At 41.7% G+C, this 23,725-nt stretch overlaps 1 protein-coding gene across 3 annotated transcripts in view; it reads left to right on the top strand.

The window, feature by feature from the left end:
- ints9 (integrator complex subunit 9) overlaps positions 1 to 23,725 on the top strand; it is an 88,729-nt gene that overhangs the window by 45,101 nt on the left and 19,903 nt on the right. For all 3 annotated transcript variants that reach the window (XM_064341064.1, XM_064341066.1, XM_064341065.1), the window contains 6 exons: positions 7,857 to 7,991; positions 15,678 to 15,789; positions 20,369 to 20,549; positions 21,499 to 21,559; positions 22,574 to 22,745; positions 23,081 to 23,205. In XM_064341064.1, the coding sequence (XP_064197134.1) occupies positions 7,857 to 7,991; positions 15,678 to 15,789; positions 20,369 to 20,549; positions 21,499 to 21,559; positions 22,574 to 22,745; positions 23,081 to 23,205 (786 nt within the window). The remainder of the gene's footprint in view (positions 1 to 7,856; positions 7,992 to 15,677; positions 15,790 to 20,368; positions 20,550 to 21,498; positions 21,560 to 22,573; positions 22,746 to 23,080; positions 23,206 to 23,725) is intronic.

Below are 23,725 nucleotides of genomic sequence, written 5' to 3'. Positions count from 1 at the left end.
GCGCAAATGGCCTAGGAGGTCATTGTCCGTCCGAGTGACAAGAATGAAAGGAAGGAAGAACCTAGAGTTCTTAAACTAAAAGGCTCTGAAACCCCACTGGACCTTGAGGGTTCAGAAGCCCCAACCTCCAAGACTGTGAACCGGAAGGACCTTCAGGACCTCCCCTCTCATCATAACACAACCACTGACAGGTGGAGGGAACGTCAGGGGTCCAAGAGTCGTTATGGTCAACAGAGAGACTATGGGAACCTATGTGCAGGATGCCCTTCTTGCAATCTGGTCTGAGAAGTCTGCCATCTGCCAAAACTTATATGACCTTCTTTCCCAAAAGGACGCTTGTCCACCCTTCGTGCATAAGAGCCGCAGGTTACTCGGCTGAAATCCCACAGACCTCAATGAAGAGCATTGGGATCTGTGTGTTGGCTCTCCGGATCGGGAAGAACCAGCTGACTCACTACTTCACTGTGGTGCCTCAGCTGTCCCACTCCATCTACATTGGAGCCAATGCACTAGTTCTGTTGGGGGCTCAGCTTGACACCATTAATGGCGTTTTGTGGTCTCAAGTGCGCACAGAGGACAAACTCCTGTCCACAGACCCAGAGCATATGCGCTCTGGTCAAACGATTCCCCAGGCTTGTCAAGTGACGAGTCAGTTTGACATGGCTATTCCTGCTAGACTCATGATTCTGAAGGGACAAGCATTTGATTGCTCTGGAGGTTTCTTCCAACCTGCTCCATATTTCTATGAGCTAAACCTGACCAGTTGTGGCACCCCTCTTTTAGAAGTTCACAACCGCTCTACTTATCTCTTGGTGCAGAATCTTACCAATACAACTACTCATGTGAGCGCAAGAAAACCTTTAGGCTACTTCATTAATAGCTCTTTCCTCGATTTTGAGCTCACCATCCCTGTGATTGGTGAACTCCCTAACTTCTTGATACTGGAAGTCTGCAATGAAGTATACTTCACCCGTCCTTTGAAAATTATATCGGTAGGCTCCAATGAAGTGTTCCCTAGCGACACCATTCGTCGTATTGACCTAAGACAAGAAAACGAGTTGGTAGTCTATGCTGCTACCCAGGGCGCTGAGCAACCTCCTTACAGTCATGAAGGAAGCATCTCCTCCCAGGAGGAACCTTATTCAGATTTTGAGGCTGAGGTCCAACAACAACTTGCTAAAGCTGATCCATTGGAAACCGAAGCTCAACGACAGCAGCTTGAACAATTATTTTACAACTTTGAGCACACTTTCTCCAGGGATGCCCACAACTGTGGGGTCACTGACCTTCACACCATATGCATCCCCACAGACCTGAATGCTCCACCGACATTCGTGCTTCAATATAAGATTCCCTTAGTTGCTTTTGAGTCCATTCAAGAGATTCTGGACTCACTGCTGGATAAGCAGATCATTTGTGAATGCAACTCCATTTACAATTCCGCGCTTCTGTTTTGCTCCAGAAAACGATGTGAGCTATGTCTGTCAGCAAACATATAGCTTAGCTATGTCCAGAAGTCCTCAATAATAATAGTATTTTCCAAGAAATTATGAAATATCGCTGACCACGTTTTGTTAGCAGCGTCTTTGTTTTACTGCTACCACAGAGAATGCGTAATTGAATGTGATGCTATTTTCTGTTACGCTGACCTATAAAACGCTATTCCAAAAGCAGAATTAGACATGTTATGCATTGTTAGAAAGCTTATATTCTCACCTACTGAATAAATGAATCATCAATCAAGCCAGACTGTACTAAAAAGGGCGACGACGCCTTAAACAACAGCTGTGGTATTACGCACAACTATTTTGGAAGATACCCAGGCGTCACAAATGCACGTATATTTCCCAAACGGATTGTCCAAGACAATATATGACCACGCAGTCTCAAAAGGGACATCTCTACACGTAAAACCAACAGTAAGGTTGTCTATTTATTCAATATTTAGTCCCAGATATTGACTGTAGAATGACATGGTATCATTTTTAAGAACTTTTTCTTTTTCAGTGAGCAGCGTTTTCACTGCTGTATAGGCATATCTAAGGGCTATTGTCGGGTTTATCTTGTTGCTATGACGGAGTATGATTTTTTAGTGAATGCCAAGATAATATTGTCCATTATGTCAAGGGTGGGGGGTGTTTTGTAGATGAGACTGCAGGGAGGGGGTGCGTGTTAAATGAACGACCAGAGCGACAATGGTGGCACTGCAAAACTCAGTTTTCGGCATAGTTGTCGTGTATCGTCTACTAATGAAACTAAAACAATGCGTTTCTGTTTTTAACACATACTTTGGTTGCAGTAGTACAGAATGTCTGAGTTTAGTCATCTCGGCACGCCGGCGTGCCGACCACTAGGGGCTTTGCGCTAAGAGGTTAAGACTTGCAAAATCTAGGCCTGCCATAAAAAGTACTGATATCAAAATTAGCTATCTTAGCCAACACAAATTAAACATGCTATATTCCAAAGCAGTGGTGCTACTCAGTGTTTCATAAATTATTTCAAGGAATTTGGCCCTGTATTTTTTCATCTCAGATGACCACCATCTGAAGAGAATGTGGTCATTGAAAGCACATGTATCACATATGTTCAAATGTAGGCATACTGTGGTGATGGTGATGAGTCAGGTCAGATCGCGGGGAAGCTGCCAGACAGGCCAGGTAGGCCCAAGCGTGTAGTGAGGGTCTGCTGGGAACGCCTGGCAGAAGAGTCTGTCCAGAAGGATTTCAGCTCACATCTCCGAGAGAGCTTTTCCAGTATCCCGGAGAGGTTGGGTACATGGAGTCTGAATGAACCGGGTTTAAAGCCTCCATTGTGGGTAGCGGCTGCTGGGGATTGTGGTCAAAAGCTAGTAGATGCATGTCTGGGCGGCAACCCAAGGTGGGAGAAAGGGATTCAGAGATTGACCACCATCTAGGTGCAGCAGCTGCAATAATACAGGTATTGTATTGGATGATGGTGGTGAAGATGGAGCAGAGCTGATAGGCAAAGCTCTTGATTTACCAGCCAATCTTCATCCCTACTCTCACCTATGGTCACAAGCTATGGGTAGTAACCGAAAGAGTGAGATTATGAATGCAAGTGGCAGAAATTGGGATTCTCTGTAGGTGGCAGGGCTTACTTTCCTTGATGAGGTGAACTGTCTGGGAGGACCTCAAAGTAGAGCTGCTGCTTCTCCGCATTGAAGGGTGTTCATGTGGGCCTTCCTGGTGGGAAACCCGTGTATCCCGTAAATCCGACACCACTTGAAAGCAGCATTAGCCCTAGCTAAGTTAACTGTTACCTGACAAGATAGCTAGTTTACCTCAGTATAATGTCATGAACATAATGCTCCCTCAGTGGAAACTTATTAGTGAAATTCAGTTTATCTTGGTGCTGACAAACCTTCAAAAATAATTTTATAAGGTGTCCTGAGGATCTATAATTTTGTTTTCAATGAGTTGGCGAGCTAACAATGAAATTTCCTTATTTTTGAGACAATAATACCCCCACAGCTTTATGCTTTCATCTTTCTTTTGCTACCACCGCTACATTAGACAAACTGTCAAGTGTTTGTTCCTCTGCTACCAGCTTGTCTTCCCCCGCAAAATATGTCATCATAGTTACTAACATCAAGGATGACGTACTAGACATTTGAATAGAGAAATTATTGGTTGCAACATCTTATGCTGGCTGATGCCGATAATGAGAGGATTTCCCAACAGTTTCAGTATTATGTTATATGAAAACTATTAACAAATCAAATATCAACATTCAAGTAATTGTAGTCCAAGGTAATTGATTTACGACTTTCTTTGCTATAATGCACATGGAAATGAGACAACCATGTGATGGAAACAAAGGAAATTGTATTAGTGTGGGTGCCACAAGATGTGAAAGAATGCCTGTGGTGCCAGAAGGAATGCTAGACTTTATGAAGTAATTTGTGGTCTGTACAGTAGGCCTAAATGTGCTATGTTATGCTTAAAAGTTGAACTCTTTAATCATGTGCAGATCACCAGTAGCATTTTAATAGTTGTAAATGGCTGATTCTACTGTTACTTGTTGAAATAACTTTTCCACTGAACAACTTGGTGTGCTCCATAATTATTTGGACAGTGACACAATTTACTTCAGCACATTGAATTTGAAATGTAACAAATAATATTAGGTTAATGTGCTGTTCGCTTTAATTATGTTTATATCCATCCATATCCAGTTATCCCTGTTTGAAATGCAGCCTTTTTAATACATCCCCCATTTTAGGGGACCAAAAGTAAATGAACACGTTAACATGGTCTTAAAGTTGTCATATTTAGTACTTGTTCCAAATCCTTGAGCCTGAATTCTGCAACACCTGCACCAGATGCTGAGGATGCCTGATCTTCCCTGTTGATGCTCTGCCAGGCCTTTAATGCCACCATCTTCAGGTCCTGTTTGTTTCAGGGGATTTTTGCCTTCAGTCTAGTTTTCAGCAAGTGAATGTTCGTTTGGAAACGCATGTTCATTTGGATTCAAGTTGGATGATTGACTTGGCCAGTCAAAAGCATTTCACGTTTTGTCCATAAACTCCATGGTTGCTTTAACAGTGTATTTGGGATCATTGTCCTAATGTAAGGTGAAGCGTTGTTCAATGAGTTTTGAGTCATTTGGTTTAGGGACATACATTAACCTCTTAGCACACAGCCCCTAGTGGTGGGCATGCCCGCGTGCCTAGATTACTAAAGTCAAACATTCGATGCTACTGCAACCAACGTGTGAGATGAAAACAGAAACGCGTTGTTTCAGTTTCATTAGTAGACGATACATGACAACTATGCCGAAAACGGAGTTTCGCAGCCCCACCATTGTCGCTCCGGTCGTTCATTTAACACGCACCCCCTCCCTGCAGTCTCATCTAAAAAACACCCCCCACCCTTGACATAATGGACAATATTGTCTATCTTGGCATTCATAAAAATATTCTTTCACCACTAAAAAATCGTATTCCGTCATAGCAAAAAGATAAACCCGACAATAGCCCTAAGATATGCCTATACAGCAGTGAAAACGCTGCTCACTGAATAACGAAATAAATGAGAAAAAGTTTTTAAAAATGATACCATGTCATTCTACAGTCAATATCTGGGACTAAATATTGAATAAATATAAAACCTTACTGTTGGTTTTACGTGTAGAGATGTCCCTTTTGAGACCGAGTGGTCATATATTGTCTTGGACAATCCGTTTGGGAAATATACGCGCATCTGTGATGCCTGGGTATCTTCCAAAATAGCTGTGCGTAACACCACACCTGTTGTTTTCGCCGTCATCGCCCTTTTTAGTACAGTCTGACTTGATTGACAATTCATTTATTCAGTAGGCGAGAGTATAAGCTTTCTAACGATGTATAATATGTCTAATTCTGCTTTTGGAATAGCGTTTTATAGGTCAGCGTAACAGAAAATATTCTTAGCATCGCATTCACTTACGCATTCACTCTGTTAGCAGACAAATACGATGCACCTAACGAAACGTGTTCAAGGATATTTCGTAATTTCTTGGAAAATACAATTATTATTGAGGACTTCTGAACATAGCTAAGCCATATGCTTGCTGATAGACCTAGCTGACATCGTTTTCTGGAGCAAAACAGAAGCGAATAGAGCAATATCATTGATACCGTCTCTGTCTCCATCTACTGAACATAGAGGAGATTTCATCATTGCTATGTAAGTATTACCGCTCAAAATATTTCGGTTATATACGTTATTTTTGAAATTGAGTATATTTAAATAGGTTAGTGGTGTTATATAATGTAAATATTTCACACTGTAATGTAAGCGTTAGATGGAAGTGTAATAGTTTTTGTGAAGCATGCAACAGTGATGACGTCAGAGCTGGAACATTGCCAAAACGTGGTGGACGGGTGAAAATTGTTTTCATGTTGTCTCATCCCCATACAAGAAAACATACGAGAGTACAGAGTATAGAAATACACACAAGTTAATTATTACACATTTAGGTACTGTACCGCATTGTGTGACAACCAGGCTTTTTAGTGTTAGTCTCATTCATTTGAGTAGGGTCCAGGAAGTTGCCTGCTTTCATGCAGCGTATGTGGTGGGCAAATGTTTTTCTCCCCTTTGTGACTGTTGGTATTGCACTCATTGGCTTGAAGTATGTGAGTAGGCGTGTTAAACAAGGTTGCTGCTTACAATAAATATGCTATTTTTGTGAAATTACATATTTACACCTGTGATTTCCCTTTTTTGGTCGTGTACGATAATTTTCTTTAAAATCCGATAATTTGAAGCCCTCCGGTAGGCTACGATAGTTTAATATTTCCCACCTGGCAACGCTGGTAACGATTCTTCTCGATTTGTTGGGGACCTAATAAGGACGCCAACAATTTCACCCTTCTCCTGCCTTCTGCGAAATTCCACCTATGCAGAAGTAGCTTGCAAATGACCCTGACTTGATGAATGCTTTTTAGGACCCCTGTCGCGTTCGAGTGCCATTTTCCAGTAGAGACGAACACATTATCCTTTTCATTAGCTGCCGGACTACTAATAACACAACAGGGAAAACAAAAGCATGCATCTTTCTTGATGGAGGTATTCAAGCCAGGGTCTGGACTGATGCCAAGCGGCTTGAAAGCATCTCTCCCTACCACTTAGTCGGCGGGGGTATGACTTTAAAAGTGGTCGACTTGCCATGTTTCGGTTTAAGTCGTCGGCGACATTAGCAGCGCCACTGCTGCAAGGTTGACCAGCATCATTAGCCCCGCCGCTAACGTTATCGATAGCGTTACTAGGTCGACTGTTTTGTACATTTGTATTAATTAATTATATGGGGAATTTTTAAAAAACATTTGAGAGAGACACTGTAGTTAATATGCAAATCGCCAGGGTGGGCCAAGCTTGTGATTGTGGAGCCGGGCCTGACGTGAATGTCTGTGCCTGATTGACTGAGTGCCTGAGTGATGAAGTTACACCATTGGTCGGCCGGATGACGTGTTAGGTCCAGCTATATACTAGGTTTTGACCTGGTCTTGTTTAAATACTATTTAGGAAAGTATTTGCTTTTCCATGAAAATAATTTAAATAAATCAAATACAAAGTATTGCATGTGTAAATGTATTTTAAAATACTTCAAATATGTATTTAACTACATTTTCAAATACAAATGCAAATACATTTTTGTATTTGACCCTGGTCTGCTTAATATAGAGCATTTTATTTTACTAAGGGCATCCTCAAGAGTTTTTGATCATGGGTGTGTGTTTTATTGAAACTTGTTGCATTCCTGCTCTCCTCTCTCTCCTCATTGCGCTGTGTGTGTTAGCACAGTCTGACCCTATGCAATTATGCAGCAATTTTCTGGCAATCGGTGACTTGCTTTTTCCTGGTCGGGTCGTGCTCAAGCTTAGTGACATACATGTGATCTCAGACTGGGCCGAGTTTGGACTTCAGCCGACTCGTGTTGGGTCGGGTCCTGTCAGGCTGGAATTTTCAGGCTCGTTGAGAACTCTGAGGAATAATGGTCTGGGGCTGTTTTTCATGGTTTGGTCTAGGCTCCTTACAGCATACAATGACATTTAAGAGAATTGTGTGCTTCCAACTTTGTGGCAACAGTTTGCTCACTCACTAGAGGTGGATTAGAGTAGATCCTGAGGTAGGGGTTGTCTGAGAACAAAGCTACTGCCGTTTATTTGTAGGCATTGTTAGCAAGCAGCACGTATTATCTAATATCCTTGTACGGGAGGCACAGGGATGCATACAATTTGTTTCAGTCTTCTTGTATGAATCTGGGCAAGATAGCTAAAAATTATACTGCTAAAAAAACAGCTCTGTTGTTATTTTCATTTATACCTTTTTTCTCTTCTCTCTATACTCAAGGAACTTTTTGGTGCGGTGCAGGTGACACCCTTGAGTTCTGGATACTCATTGGGCAGCTCAAACTGGATCATCCAGTCGCATTATGAGAAGGTGTCGTACGTGTCTGGTTCTTCGCTCCTCACGACACATCCTCAGGTAAGCAGGTGCACTGGCTGAAATGGGTAAGAAAATTCTGTATTACTCTACCCAATGTTTCTGTGGGATTTGGTTATGTGTATATTGTGTCAACCTTTGTGTCAAGGTTGTGTGGCTTTGATAACAATTGGTCAAGGACCGCAATCTGATATGAATAAGTGTTTACTTTTTGTAGTCCTTGTGCAAATGATCCTTTCTAAATATTTTCAACTTGCTGTACCCAGCTGCTTATACTAAGTGACATTAGTCAAGTTCCAATATTGACAAATCAGCAGTCTGACTGACTGCAGTCTGAAGTTGCATACTGATGCTACTCCAGACTAACAAACACGTTCATTTCCAATATGTACTTAGCATATGGAATGCATACTTGTCCCAATATGCTTTGTTACTTTCATGTAAGTTACAGTTGAGGCCAAAAGTAAGGCTACACCAAGGCTAAAGACATTCAAATTCAATTTTTCACAACTCCACACATTTCATGTTACTATACTTGTCTTGTGTTACATCAATTAGGGTATTTACTTTATTTCCATAAGTGGTCATTTCAAAATAATAGCTAAGAGACAGATTTATTTCAGCTTTTATGTACTATATCAGATTTTCAGTGGGTCAGAGGTTTACATACACTTTGAGTATTTGGTGGCATTGGCCCTCATTTACGAAACGAACGTACGACAGAAAACTGGGTGTACGGTCATTTCCACGCAAAGCTCGGCATTTATCAATTTGGACGTGAGCGGAGGCTACGATCAAATCTCACGTCAAGTCTCAACTCGTGTACGCAAGTTTTCATGTCAGCGTGGACTTGCGGTGCAGCATAGTATATCTGGCTGAGTCGGAGAATTGTTATTAGACCATATTCTGACTGGCATCTAAGCATATGCAGCCACATATTCATCACTTAAAAATATGTAGCCTGTGGCAAAATATTCTATTTTGTAAAGGTCTACATCGACTGTGTCATATCCCTAACATAAATAGTAAGGCTATTTTCAAATTGTTTGCAATTAACGGGGTTAACCGTTTTTTGGTGTAGGCTATGAGATTAATTTCTCTCTTCCCATTTCTCCTGACAGAACTGGTGTAACTCAGTTAGGTTTGTGGGCCTCCTTGCTCGGACATGCTTTTTCAGTTCAGTCCATACATTCTCTATGTGATTCAGGTCAGGGCTTTGTGATGGCCACTCCAATACTTTCACTTTGTTGTCTTTCAGCTATTTTGTTACAACTTTGGAGGTATGCTTAGGATCATTGTCCTGCTGGAAGACCCAGTTGCGACCAAGATTTAACTTTCTAGCTGCTGTCCTGAGGTGTTGCTTCAGTATTTCTAGATAATCCTCCTTCCTCATGATACCATCTATTTTCTGAAGTACACCAGTCCCTTTTCCAGCAGAACACACCCCCACAACATCAGAATCAGAATCAGAATCAGAATCAAATTTATTGCCAAGTACATTTACACATACGAGGAATTTGCTTTGGTCAACACACCGAGGCAGCCATCTGCTGCCACCCCCATGCTTCACAGTTGGGATGGTGTTCTTCAGATTAAAAGCCTCACCCTTTTTCCTCCATACATAGCTCTGATCATTATGGCCGAACAGTTCAATTTTGTCTCATCTGACCAGAGAACACTCTTCCAGATAGCTAGTTCTTAAGATAGCTTAATTCTGGTGATCACCTGAAAACTTCGTTCTGGCTTTTTTATACCACTCTTGGAGTAGGGGCTTCTTCCTTGCACGACAGCCTTTCAAGCCATGCAGGTGTAGGATTCTCTTAATGGTTGATGTAGATACTTTGGTACCAATTCCTTCACCAGTTCCTTTGTTCTTGTCTTGGAGTTCAGTTGAACCTTTCGGACCAAACTTTGTTCAGCCCTGGGAGTTAATTTGTGCCACCTCCTTGAACGATGCAGTGTATGTGTGGTCCCAAGATTTTTATATTTACATGCAATTGTTTGTACAAATGCTTGTGGTACATTCAGTTGTTTGGAACTTGCTCCTAAGGAGGAACCAGACTTGTGGAGGTCCACAATTTTTTTTCTGAGGTCTTGGCTGAGTTGCTTGGATTTTCCCATGGTATCAAGGGGAAAAAGGCAGTGGCTCTAAAGGTTGGTCCTTAAATACAGTCACAGGTGCCAATGAACTCCCAATGAACTCCTAATTATGACATAGCAGAGTCTTACAAAGAATCTGACAACAATGTACAGTCTTGGAATGCTGTGGTTTCAACAACAACGAAATAAATTAAATTTAAATAAATAATATCAGAGTGCAAAGTTTTTGCACTCTACAAAAAAACTTGAAAAAAGTCCTGATTGGCTACTGAATCGTACAACAAGCCTTGGAATGCTGGGCACATTTAAATATTTAAAAAACTGTTTTTTTGGCTTTTACAGTAGGCTACCTTTCCTCCTTGACATTATCCCTAAATGGCACAAAGTAGGTATCTGTGTTACTGACTGTTTGGCTAGCTAGCTTCTTATCGTGAAGAGTGCCTGACCCTTAACCGTAGCGTTTTTTCCGCAAAGATAGTATTTCTAGATGTAGCCTAATTTTGCCGCTGTGTTAACACATTTATACGGTTGCCGGTCAGGCACTCTTCACCATAAGAATAAATTTTAGGATTTTTCCGATATTACTTGTGTCAAAAGTGCTGCGATGGAAACAACAATGGATTTACTCTGTAGCCACATCTGTCCAAAATGTAAACAAGTCAGGCAGTTTTCACGGCCGGGAAAATTTTTATGACAACGTTGTCGTGCACATCAATGTCATCAAGCTAACGTTATTAATAAACAAGTGAAGTTGTTATTTCGATGGCGATTAATAAGTCATGTAATGTTACAATATGTCGAACGTTACATTCATGCTACTATTTTAACGTTACCTACACACTGCTTATGTTAATATAAAAAGAATGTACTTACCAACGAGATGAAGTGATAACGCAGTTTGTAACAAGGTTAGTTAGCCTACTAAATAAGAAATGGTGGCTTGCTAGGTAACGTTAGCTTATGATAGTTGGAAGCGTCAAGTGTTGAACGTCACTCTACGCATAATGAGGGTATCTCAGACCTGCTTTCCTACAGTGCGTTCACGTTTTAACCAACAGATGTCGCTGGTGAGCTTTTCAACCAAGCCGCCCCACTGTAACTGTAGTTTAAAAAAACATCTTAAAAATACATAAATTATTTTATTTTATTTTTTTTAATTCCCCAATGCTTAGGCCCGGCGGGGGGTCAACTTAGGCCCGCCGGGCTTGCAATACACTGGCGGAAACCCTGTCCCTAGCACTGTCTTACTTTTTAAATGGTGTGGTCGCACAGTGTATACATAACGTCTTTCTAAGACCCTCTGAAACGGGTTTTGGATGCCAGCTAGCTTCATGATAGGTTCGCCGTCTCTTGTCACCTAGCCAATATTAAAATTCTTGGTTTTAGGTCAGAATGGTCTCACGGCATGCTTGTTATCCCGGCTAGCTAGCTAACTACTGAATTGTATTCAAAACAGCCATTACTTATAAACGCAATCGTTCACAAACATAGGTCTGAAAATGCGTAACGCCTATTCTACTGTCCAAATAAGGCACGATTCCGATTTGTACAGCTAATAACAGTAACTTGAAATGTGATTCAACGTTGCCATCAATTGTGAAATTGGACATTGAAAATGGGAGGGGATGTAACAACAATTCAAAAGCGAAAGTTGCTGTTTAAACTGCTTTAGAATGCTGGATTTTGTAGCACATTGATTTTAGAACTGTTAAAAGGCCAAGGTGTCCCTTTACTGAGAAATAATGCCCACCCTTGGACCAATCAGAATCGAGTATTCAGCCAAGCCGTTGTATAATGAAATTGGATCTCCTTGTTGCCGGCCTCGGCACTAAATTGCGCACGGCCTGTCAATCTTTTTTTTCTGCACTCAGACACTAGTGGCTCCGTTTATAAACAAACATAATATTGTGTTAATCACATTGTCATATTGTTTATTACTAATGCAATACAAGTTTGATTTAGCGTCGTCGGCACAGGTTGCTGATGTAGGCTACTTTTTAATTTGCCAGTAGGCTACGTCACATAATGACAAATGCCGGTTCAGTCGGTTCGCATAAAATCAAACCGGTTTAAGTTCGTACACCGGACCAGACCAGCAAAACCGGAAACCGACCCAACCTTATTACGCACAGCTATTTTGGAAGGTACCCAGGTGTCACAAATGAGCATATATTTTACAGACGAATTGTCCAAGACAATGTATGGAAAATGACATCTCTATGCGTAAAAGCAATGATAAGGTTGTATATTTATTCCATATTTAGTCGCAGATATTGAGAGCAGAATGACATATATTTTTTTGAAAATTAATCTTTATTTCAGTGTTCAGTGAGCAGCATTTTTCACAGCTGTGCTGGCATACCTTCGGCTATTGTTGGCTTTATCCATTTGCTATTACGGAATACAAATTTTTAGTGGTAAAAGAATGTTTTCATGTATGCCCAGATCGACACTATTGTCCAGTGTGTCATGCGTGGGGGGTGTAATTACAGAGGAGATTGCAGGGAGGGGGTGCTTGGTAAATGCACGACAATGGTGGCGCTGCGCAACTCCGTATTTGGAGTAGTTGTCCTAGAGAATAGTTGTCCATAGAGAATGAATGGTGGAATGTTCAGCCTTGTGATGTCACAGTGCTCTGTCTCCTCACCCCTGTGATGTCACAAAGCTCTGTCTTCTAGCAGCAGTACTCTGGTCTCTCTCTAGATTTGAACATTCTGCCATTCATCTCTATGGGGAAAATTGCCCACAAATTGTGCAATGCCTCATTGGACATGGTAGAGAGTCCTTTGTCCATTGGTGGAGATCAGCCTTGCCCCCCTTCCTGATTGGCCGATGTTTGATATTTCATAACTTTTGAACCGTTTGTCATAGAGAACTATGTGTCGCGTCATTGGACTCAGTAAAGACCTAGCAACCGCCTAGAACTCCATAGCAACCCCCTAGCAACATCCTAGCAACCGCGTATAACTCCATAGCAAAGACCTAGCAACACCCTAGCAACCACCTAGAACACCCTAGCAACTGCCTAGAACTCCATAGCAACCACCTAACAACACACTAGCAACCACCTGTAACACCATAGCAACTGCTTAGAACTCCATAGCAACCACCTAGCAACACCCTAGCAAACACCTAGAACTACATAGCAACCATCTTGCAACACCCTAGCAACCACCTGGAACACCATAGCAAATGCCTAGCAACACCCTAGCAACCAGCTATAACTCCATTGCAACCACCTAGCAACATCCTAGCAACCACCTAGCAACCACATGGAACACCATAACAACTGCCTAGCAAAACCCTAGCAACCGCCTATAACTCCATAGCAACCACCTAGAAACATCCTAGCAACCACCTAGAATACCCTAGCAACACCCTAGCAACCGGCTATAACTCCATAGCAACACCATAGCAACCACCTAGAACTTCATAGCATCCACCTAGCAACACCCTAGCAACCACCTAGAATACCCTAGCAACCACCTGGAACACCATAACTTCCTAGCAACACCCTAGCAACCGCCTATAACTCCATAGCAAACTCCTAGCAACCACCTAGCAACACCCTAGCAACCACCTAGCAACACCCTAGCAACCACCTGGAACACCATAACTGCCTAGCAACACCCTAGCAACCGCCTATAACTCCATAGCAACCACCTAGCAACATCCTAGCAACTGCCTAGAATTCCATAGCAACCTCCTAGAATTCCATAGAACCACCTAGCAACACCCTAGCAACCACCTAGAACTCCATAGCAACCACCTAACAACACACTAGCAACCACCTGTAACACCATAGCAACTGCCTAGAACTCCATAGCAACCACCTAGCAACACCCTAGCAAACACCTAGAACTGCATAGCAACCATCTTGCAACACCCTAGCAACCACCTGGAACACCCTAGCAACTGCCTAGAACTCCATAGCAACCACCTAACAACACACTAGCAACCACCTGTAACACCATAGCAACTGCCTAGAACTCCATAGCAACATCCTAGCAACCACCTAGAACACCATAACAACTGCCTAGCAACACCCTAGCAACCGCCTATAACTCCATAGCAACCACCTAGCAACATCCTAGCAACCACCTAGAATACCCTAGCAACACCCTAGCAAACAGCTATAACTCCATAGCAACCCCCTAGCAACACCATAGCAACCACCTAGAACTTCATAGCATCCACCTAGAATACCCTAGCAACCACCTGGAACACCATAACAACTGCCTAGCAACACCCTAGCAACCGCCTATAACTCCATAGCAAACTCCTAGCAACCACCTAGAATACCCTAGCAACCACCTAGCAACACCCTAGCAACTGCCTATAACTCCATAGCAACCACCTAGCAACATCCTAGCAACCACCTAGCAACACCCTAGCAACCACCTGGAACACCATAACAACTGCCTAGCAACACCCTAGCAACCGCCTATAACTCCATAGCAACCACCTAGCAACATCCTAGCAACTGCCTAGAATTCCATAGCAACCTCCTAGAATTCCATAGAACCACCTAGCAACACCCTAGCAACTGCCTCAAACTCCATAGCAACCACCTAGCAACACCCTAGACACCACCTAAAACACCATAGTCACCACCAGACCAACATAGCAACTACCTACCACTGTTCACTCTGTTCAGCAAAAAGTCGACTTTGCATTGGTGGCAACCACACTTCACAATTTCTGCAAGAATTGTCTAGTAATGTAATTATTGTCTGTGCTGGTGCATTCATTTGTGTAGAGGGTGAATATGGCTGGTGAACTGACACACCCCTAGGGGGCACCAGTGCTGATGGTCATTGGCTCTGACAAAGTCCTATTTACTCTGACCTGCTGAGTGCGGTTAGTAAGAAATGACTGGTACCACTTAATGGTGTAGGGATTGACATGACCTCTTTATTGTTGTTATACTATTTTCAATTGGTGGATCCATGTTATGCATATATTATGCCTGAACCTACTAATATTCTTCTTGTCATGCCATAGTCACAAAGTCTATGATGCATTATTATCAGCAGGCTAATTGTATTGCAATAAATGGTTTACCATTGTAATGTTTTTTTCTGAAACGTTTAACCCCTATTGTCCTTTCTTGCACAGTGTTGGAGGCTTTATCGGCAGCGCTGCCAAATGTTATGGATGTCCTTAACCTAATTTGTCGCATTTGTCACATTTGTGAAGAGATTAGATAAAAAAAATTTTTTTAAACTTCAGGAATAGGCAGTGTTTCGTCCCAAGACACCAAAATAACAAGGGATGAGTGTGCGAGAGATTTTTTGCCATGCCTAACTTACCTATTACAGCCCAGGTTTGTTCAGCTTGGACAGGTTATTGCAAAGGAATGCATTTTTGGCTCTCCACTGTGTGTTCTGCTATGCAGGACTGGTCTTTCAAGGTGCAGGTCTGCCGGGTGGAAGCAAAGTTGATGAAGTAGAGAGTGTCAGTAATTAACAATATCCAGCTCCCCTTGTGATGGCTGTCAGTCATTGTCTATTTGATACTATCGTCAACTCACCCAGCCGTAATTTGAACTCCCATCCCGGTTTGTTTTGGATGAAATTAATGCATTTCCCAGAATACTTTTCATGGTTTATATAATTTGCCTCATAGCCCATGGACCAGAGCTCGTTGAAGAACAGTGACGTCCTCATCCTGACGGGCCTGACACAGATTCCCACTGCCAACCCAGACGGCATGCTGGGAGAGTTCTGCAGTAACCTGGGTATGACACACAGATGGTCACTTTTCATACTGGGTATGGGGTATACCCATTATCACTTTAGTGCTGGGTATGGGACAAACATGGTTTAGTGCTGGGTATGGGACACACACACATGATCACTTTGGTGCTGGGTATGGGACACACACATGATCACTTTAGTGCTGGGTATGGGACACACACATGATCACTTTAGTGCTGGGTATGGGACATACACATGCTTTAGTGCTGGGTATGGAACACACACATGATCACTTTAGTGCTGGGTAGGAGACACACATGATCACTTTAGTGCTGGGTATGGGACACATGCTTTAGTGCTGGGTATAGGACATACACATGCTTTAGTGCTGGGTATGTAACACACACATGATCACTTTGGTGCTGGGTATGGGACACACACATGATCACTTTAGTGCTGGGTATGGGACACACACATGATCACTTTAGTGCTGGGTAGGAGACACACATGATCACTTTAGTGCTGGGTATGGGACACATGCTTTAGTGCTGGGTATAGGACATACACATGCTTAGTGCTGGGGTGTTAACACACACATGATCACATCTGGGTAGAGACACAGATCACTTTAGTGCTGGGTATGGGACACATGCTTTAGTGCTGGGTATGGAACACACACATGATCACTTTAGTGCTGGGTAGGGGACACACATGATCACTTTAGTGCTGGGTATGGAACACACACATGATCACTTTAGTGCTGGGTAGGGGACACACATGATCACTTTAGTGCTGGGTATGGGAGCTTAGCGGTGACACACATGATCACTTTAGTGCTGGGTAGGGGACACACATGATCACTTTAGTGCTGGGTATGGAACACACACATGATCACTTTAGTGCTGGGTAGGGGACACACACATGATCACTTTAGTGCTGGAATGAAACACACATGTTTTAATGCTGGGTAAGGGACATACACATGCTTTAGTGCTGGGTATGGAACACACACATGATCACTTCAGTGCTGGGTAGGGGACACACACATGATCACTTTAGTGCTGGGTATGGAACACACACATGATCACTTTAGTGCTGGGTAGGGGACACACACATGATCACTTTAGTGCTGGGCATGGGACACACACATGATCACTTTAGTGCTGGGTAGGGGACACACACATGATCACTTTAGTGCTGGGTATGGAACACACATGTTTTAATGCTGGGTAAGGGACATACACATGATCACTTTAGTGCTGGGCATGGGATACACACATGATCACTTTAGTGCTGGGTATGTAACACACACATGGTCATTAGTGTTGGATATGGGACATACACATGGTCACTATTGCTGGGTATGGGACACACACAAGATCACTTTAGTGCTGGCTATGGAACACACACATGCTTTAGTGCTGGGTGTGGGATACACATATTACTTTACTGCTGGGTGTGGGACATACACATGATCACTTTTGTACTGGTTATGGAACACACACATGATCACTTCAGTGCTGTTTATGGGACACACATGATCCATATTTTTTAATCTCAATGGCCTTTGACATACACTATACTGATTTATTCCTGATCCTCCCAGAAGACAGCCTGCATACAGACGTGGTAACATTAAAGTAACATTAAGGTCTTCAAACTATCAAAAGTCTGGTTGTTGGCTACCAAGCAAGCTAATTAGTTAGTTAATTGGATAGCTAGCTATGTCCATAAAATATTTCTGACATGTATCAACGAAACCCAGATTGTATTAGTTTGGGACTAGGAATCATACTGTTGCATTAATGTCATTCATTTTTGATAGTTGAAAGATTGAAGGATTGTTTTGAAGCAATATTTCTGCTGTATTCAATATATTCAAATATTCAATATTTCAATATCAGTGAAGTTTGACCCTAGCATCCTAGATGTACACATGATCAATAGAGTACTGGATGCACCCATTATCACTTGCCTTTAGCTTGTTACAGTAAACATAGGACCACATACCTTTAGTGCATTGTATGGGACACTCAATGACATGAAAAAATGATGATATGTACAGGCATCTTTCCTTCTGGTTTGAATTGGTTTAACAGTATTTTTTTGTCTCTGCTGGGAGTGAGATGTGGGAGGATGAGAAAACAAAGCATTTTGCGCATCTCTGTATGTTAACCCCTTAGCGCACATGCCAAATCTAGCCAATCCTTGCCCATTTAGGGGGTACCCTATTTAAAGCTTTATAACTCCAGATGTGAACACCACAGAGACTTGAAAAATGGCTTAAATGAAGCAAGACATTTGTACAATAGAAAGTACTAGTTTATATTCATAATTTTGAAAGAAATAAAGTGCACCAAATGCAATTGTCTTGACAAAAAATCTAAAATTAATTTGCACTTTTTTAGTTTGCAAAGAAATACTGTGAGATTATAAACTATACATGTGCTGGATCAAAAACTTATTGACCACAAGTTCATAAAGTCAAAGCTGGATATGTAGAACTACTATATATTTATGAAGCAAAAACTAAGCATGTACCCAGCGTGTCCAAAATCTCACTGTTGCATCGTTTTCAAGTGGGAATTACAAGCTTTCCGTCAGTACAGTGGTCTAAAATATCTAGGGGTCCAGAAACATATCCAAAATCTCTCCAAAAATCAATAAAATGCTTTTTGTCCATTATAATGCATATAAATGAGCCCATTTTGAAGGTTGAAGATGAAACATTGCTATCAGATTAAAAAATAATGCAAAAATATTTTCACACAATGCGGTACAGTACCTAAATGTGTAATAATTAACTCTTGTATGTATTTCTATACTGTGTACTCTCGTATGTTTTCTTGTATGGGGATGGGACGACATGAAAACCATTTTCAACCGTCTGCCATGTTTTGGCAATGTTCTAACTCTCACATCATCACTGTTGCATGCATCACAAAAACTACCAACTAATGCTTACATTACAGTGTGAAGTATCCACATTATAAAATACCACTAACCTATTTAAAGACACTCAATTAAAAAAAAATGTGTATAACCCGAATATTTTGAGCAGTAATACTTAAATAGCAATGATGAAATCTTATCTGTGTTCAGTAGATAGAGACAAAGAGAGTAAATCAATGATACTGTTCTATCTGCTTCTGTTTTGCTCAGAAAACGATGTCAGCTAGGTCTATCAGCAAACATATGGTTTACCTATGCTCAGAAGTCCTCAATAATAGTATTTTCCAATAAATTACGAAATATCGTTCACACAGTTTTGTCAGGTGCAGTGTCTTTTAGTGCTTCCACAGAGTGAATGCGTAAGTGAATGCAATGATGAGAAAATTTTTGGTTACGCTGAGATATAAAACGCTATTCCAAAAGCAAAATTAGACATGTACATCGTTAGAAAGCTTATACTCTCACCTACTGAATAGATGAATTGTCAATCAAGCCAGACTGTAGTAAAAAGGGCGTCAACGCCGTAAACAACACTTGTAGTATTACGCACAGCTATTTTGGAAGGTACCTAGGCATCACAATTTCACAAATGGATTGTCCAAGACAATATATGACCACTCAGTCTCAAAAGGAATATTTCTACACGTAAAGCCAATGGTAAGGTTGTATATTTTTCAATATTTAGTCCCAGGTATTGACTGTAGAATGACAGGTTATAATTTTTGAAAACTTTGTCTTGTTTATTTTGTTATTCAGTGAACAGCGTTTTCTCTGCTGTATTGGCATATCTTATGGCTATTGTCAGGTTTACCTCGTTGCTATGACGAAATACGATTTTTTAGTGGTGAAAGAATATTTTTTTTAATGGCTAGATAGACAATATCGTTCATGGGTGGGGGGTGTCTTTGCAGATGAGACTGCAGGGAGGGGGTACTTGTTAAATGAACGACCAGAGCGACAATGGTGGCGCTGCGAAACTCCGTTTTCGGCATAGTTGTCCTGTATCGTCTACTAATGAGATTAAAACAAAGCATTTCTGTTTTTATCTCATACTTTGGTTGCAATAGTACTGAATGTCTGAGTTCAGCAATCTCGGCATGCCGGGCTGCCTACCACTAGGGGCTTTGCGCAAAGTTAAGCATGTTTTTAAAGGCAGTTTCTGAGCAGCCAACAGAAATCAAGAATATTTGTTAACTGACAAGCTGTGACCGGCATGAATTGGTACCGCTACTAGTACGCTCCGCTTCTGGTGGAATTCCAGAAGTCTTGGTCATTGCTCCCGTCCATGTCTGCCGAACCTGTGTCTACTGTGTCCTGCATGGTTCCGCAGTCGACTGGCTGGGTCTTCAAGAAACTGATTTAGCTACATAAAAAACGTGCAGTATAGGCACATGGCAATCTTATCGATGTAGCTTTATTTTGCATCACATACAAAATGACATTGGATATTACAATAATATTTGGTATACTGCCCGGCCCTAGTTCAACTGGACCAGTGTGAAGGTGCCCTGTATATATTGCACCCCTTCCTGTTCTGAAGTCATTTATTATAGCTGGTATTATATTTCTCCAGAAACAACAACATCATTTTTTTTCAGTGAGGTTTTAAGGTCTACTCAATGATGAAGTGCTTTTTGTTCAACTCATTTGTTTCCCTGTACTTTGCAGCCATGACGATCCGTGCTGGGGGCAATGTGCTGGTGCCCTGCTATTCCTCAGGGGTGATCTATGACCTGCTGGAGTGTTTGCACCAATTCATTGACTCTGCCAACCTGGGCACAACACCCTTCTACTTCATCTCGCCTGTTGCCAACAGCTCCCTGGAGTTCTCACAGATCTTTGCAGAGTGGTGAGTCTTTTCATTATTTTAGACTTGTATATCGCAATTTTCCAAACAGAAAGGGTTTTGTCTATATTTTATATTCATAGGCCAGTCTAGGCTCAAGTCACTCAACTCTATTTGGGTCAGCTTGGCTCACTTTCTTTTCACATGCATAATGGCATACGTGGATGAAACTACATAAAATTATGACTTTGTCTCAATGACAGGTAGCTGCCTGTGACTTTTCAAGTCACTAGCACTAAAAACTGAAATGGAACCAAAAAAGTAAAAACATATTTGGGATTCACTTTGAAGGTAGAATTACCCCAGACCGCATTTGTTTGTTACATGTGAAATTAGTGTTTACAAAAGTGACAGCTGAGGGCTTACTGATGAGTTCTGTCTGGGGCATGATATGAAAGCACAGATAGGTTAATTCTGCCTTAAAATGCTCTTTTCACACTTAAATGGAAGAATGACTATGCATTTGATATTAGACTGAACTTTAAGTGTTGGTGATCATCTTGAGCTTCATATATTATTGTTGCATTATAGAAATTCAGCAAAAATGTCTATATGAGAAAACATAGCGTGATTAATTTGTTTGTGTAGTGTTTATTTGGACTGAGAGACAGATATTTTATTAAGTGGCCAAAAAGAATACTTGACCCACAGAAGATATAGACTATCTAGCTATTCTACCAATTAAAGGGTTTATGAAGGGTAACTAGGTATATTATTATAGTCGTCAGTAACAGATATGTTTTCTTTGTGGTTAGTATATTTGGGTTTAGCAAGCGGAGTTGTGATGGAACAACAGTGTGATACCTCTTATACCAGAGTGCACCCCAGTACACCTCAATTTGTGCAGCTGTTTGAAAGGGTCCTTTTAGTGTTTCCTCTCCTTCAGAGAGAGCACTGAATTGCTCCCTAGTCTTTAGAGATGTGAGCTCTTTCTTTCCCCCATCCTTTCTAGGCTTTGCCAGAATAAGCAGTCCAAGGTCTACCTCCCTGAGCCACCCTTTCCCCACGCAGAGGTGAGAATACCAAGAGTCTCCTCAATCTCAGGGCAGTCATGGTTTATATAGATTTTTTTTAAAGGATCAATCAGTCTTCATTGTTTTTTTTTTCAATTTTTTCAATTTTGCTAGAGCTGTTAGAGGTGGTGAAGCACAATACTATTGGATACATTTCTTGAAAATGAATCACTTCGACTCATTCTCCAGCTCAACCCCATCCCTCCCTTACCCAGTAACAAAATGGATGCATTTATAGGTGTCAGAGAATACATAAAGTGCTTCCAGACTTTCCAGCCCTCTGTTATAACTCCACCCTTGTCTACCATCTGCGGTGAATTAAGTACAAATTCCTCCCATAGGAAACCTTTATACACTTTATATATGACCAGAATATCTGGACCCCCCTTGGTCTGGGGCTGTTCTTCATGGTTTGGGCTAGGCCACATGCATGAAGGCAAATCTTAACGCTACATGTTATCACATTCTAGATGATTGTGCTTCCCCAACAGTTTGGGGAATGCCCTTTCCTGTTTCAGTGTGACAACGCCCCTGGGCACACAGCACGGTCCATATATAAATGGTTTTCCTGAGAACGGTGTGGGAGAACTTGACTGGCCTGGACAGTGCCCTGTCAACACCATCCAAAACATTTGGGATCAATTGGAAAGCCAACTGCAAGCCAGGTCTAATAGCCCAATAACTGCCCGACCTCACTAATGCTCTTCTGGCTGAATGGAAGCAAATCTCTGCAGTAGTGCTCCAACATCTAGTATAAAGCCTTCACAGAAGAGAGGTGGTTGTTATAGCAGCAAAGGATGGACCAGCTCCAAATTAATTCCTATAATTTTGAATGAAATGTTGGATGTCAGGTGTTCACATACTTTTGGCCATGTAGTGTGTTTCTACTTAACATGTTTCCTTCATTGACCAGTCACAGCTGAAGGCATGTCATTAACCAACACATGCCTTGTGCTGCAATCAATGTTCTGGGGTGCTCTTTTTCATGCCCTTTTTCATCTCTTTTCTGTTAAGCTGATCCAAACCAACAAATTGAAGCACTACCCCAGTATCAATGGCGATTTCAGCAATGACTTCCGTCAGCCCTGTGTGGTGTTCACTGGCCACCCCTCCCTGCGGTTTGGGGATGTGGTGCACTTCATGGAGCTGTGGGGCAAGTCCAGTCTCAACACCATCATCTTTACCGGTGAGATAGTGAATCGGCTGCTGGTGAGATGCACTTAAAAACAGGAGCTATTCGGGTCTGTTTATCTGAACAAGGAATGGGAGGTGTTGGGGTCTATTTCCCTGAACAATTAATGGAAGTTGTTCAGTGTCTCACACAACAGACCCCAACAAGTAGCCGTGGCTGGTACATTTACTTCTCTTGTCATGTGTGTGAACCATATAGCATGAAATGGCACCAAGTTGGGATATCAGAGAATGATATCAGGGATATCAGAGTGGAATATTTGGGATATCAGATAGAGGCACAAATCTGGCCTTGTGGGGGAGCTGATCCTGTGTGTGGTTCCTCCTCAGAGCCGGACTTCTCCTATCTGGATGCCCTGGCTGCCTACCAGCCCTTGGCCATGAAGTGTGTGTACTGCCCCATAGACACCCGGCTCAATTTCCACCAGGTCTCTAAACTTCTTAAAGAAGTTCAGGTACTCATCATCCACTTCTTTTGGAAATCCAAGATTTTAAAACATTTGCAGTAGGGGGGAGTATGTAATAAAATGAGAAATGTTTTTGCTAACTTTTTTTTACTTTTTATGCAGTTTTTTGTTAAAAATCTAGTTTTCAAAGCGACCATCACTGAATCTGTCATTGTCAGAACATATTGCAGATTGAAATATAACATAACGATGAGAACAGGCCATTCAGCCCAGCAATGCTCGCCATTTTCCTGACTAAATTGGTGCTCTGATTACAAACTAGATAGTATCTAACACTGTATCAAGCCTAGTCTTGAAAATCCCGTTTCTGCCTCTAGTACATGATCTGACAGGCTATTCCACACATTGCTCTACTAACAGAACTCAACCTGAAGTATCTCTTGTAGTCACTTTATTGATACCCTTTATGAAAAAGTCTCAGTAAAATCACCCGTGAGTCTCCTTTTACTAAGATTGAAGAGATTAAGCATCTTAAGTCTTCCCTCATAGCTTTGATCTTTCATACCAG

The sequence above is a fragment of the Anguilla rostrata genome, chromosome 6 (genome assembly GCF_018555375.3).
Source record: "Anguilla rostrata isolate EN2019 chromosome 6, ASM1855537v3, whole genome shotgun sequence".
Classification (NCBI taxonomy): domain Eukaryota; kingdom Metazoa; phylum Chordata; class Actinopteri; order Anguilliformes; family Anguillidae; genus Anguilla; species Anguilla rostrata.
This window is presented reverse-complemented; position numbering and strand designations above follow the sequence as displayed.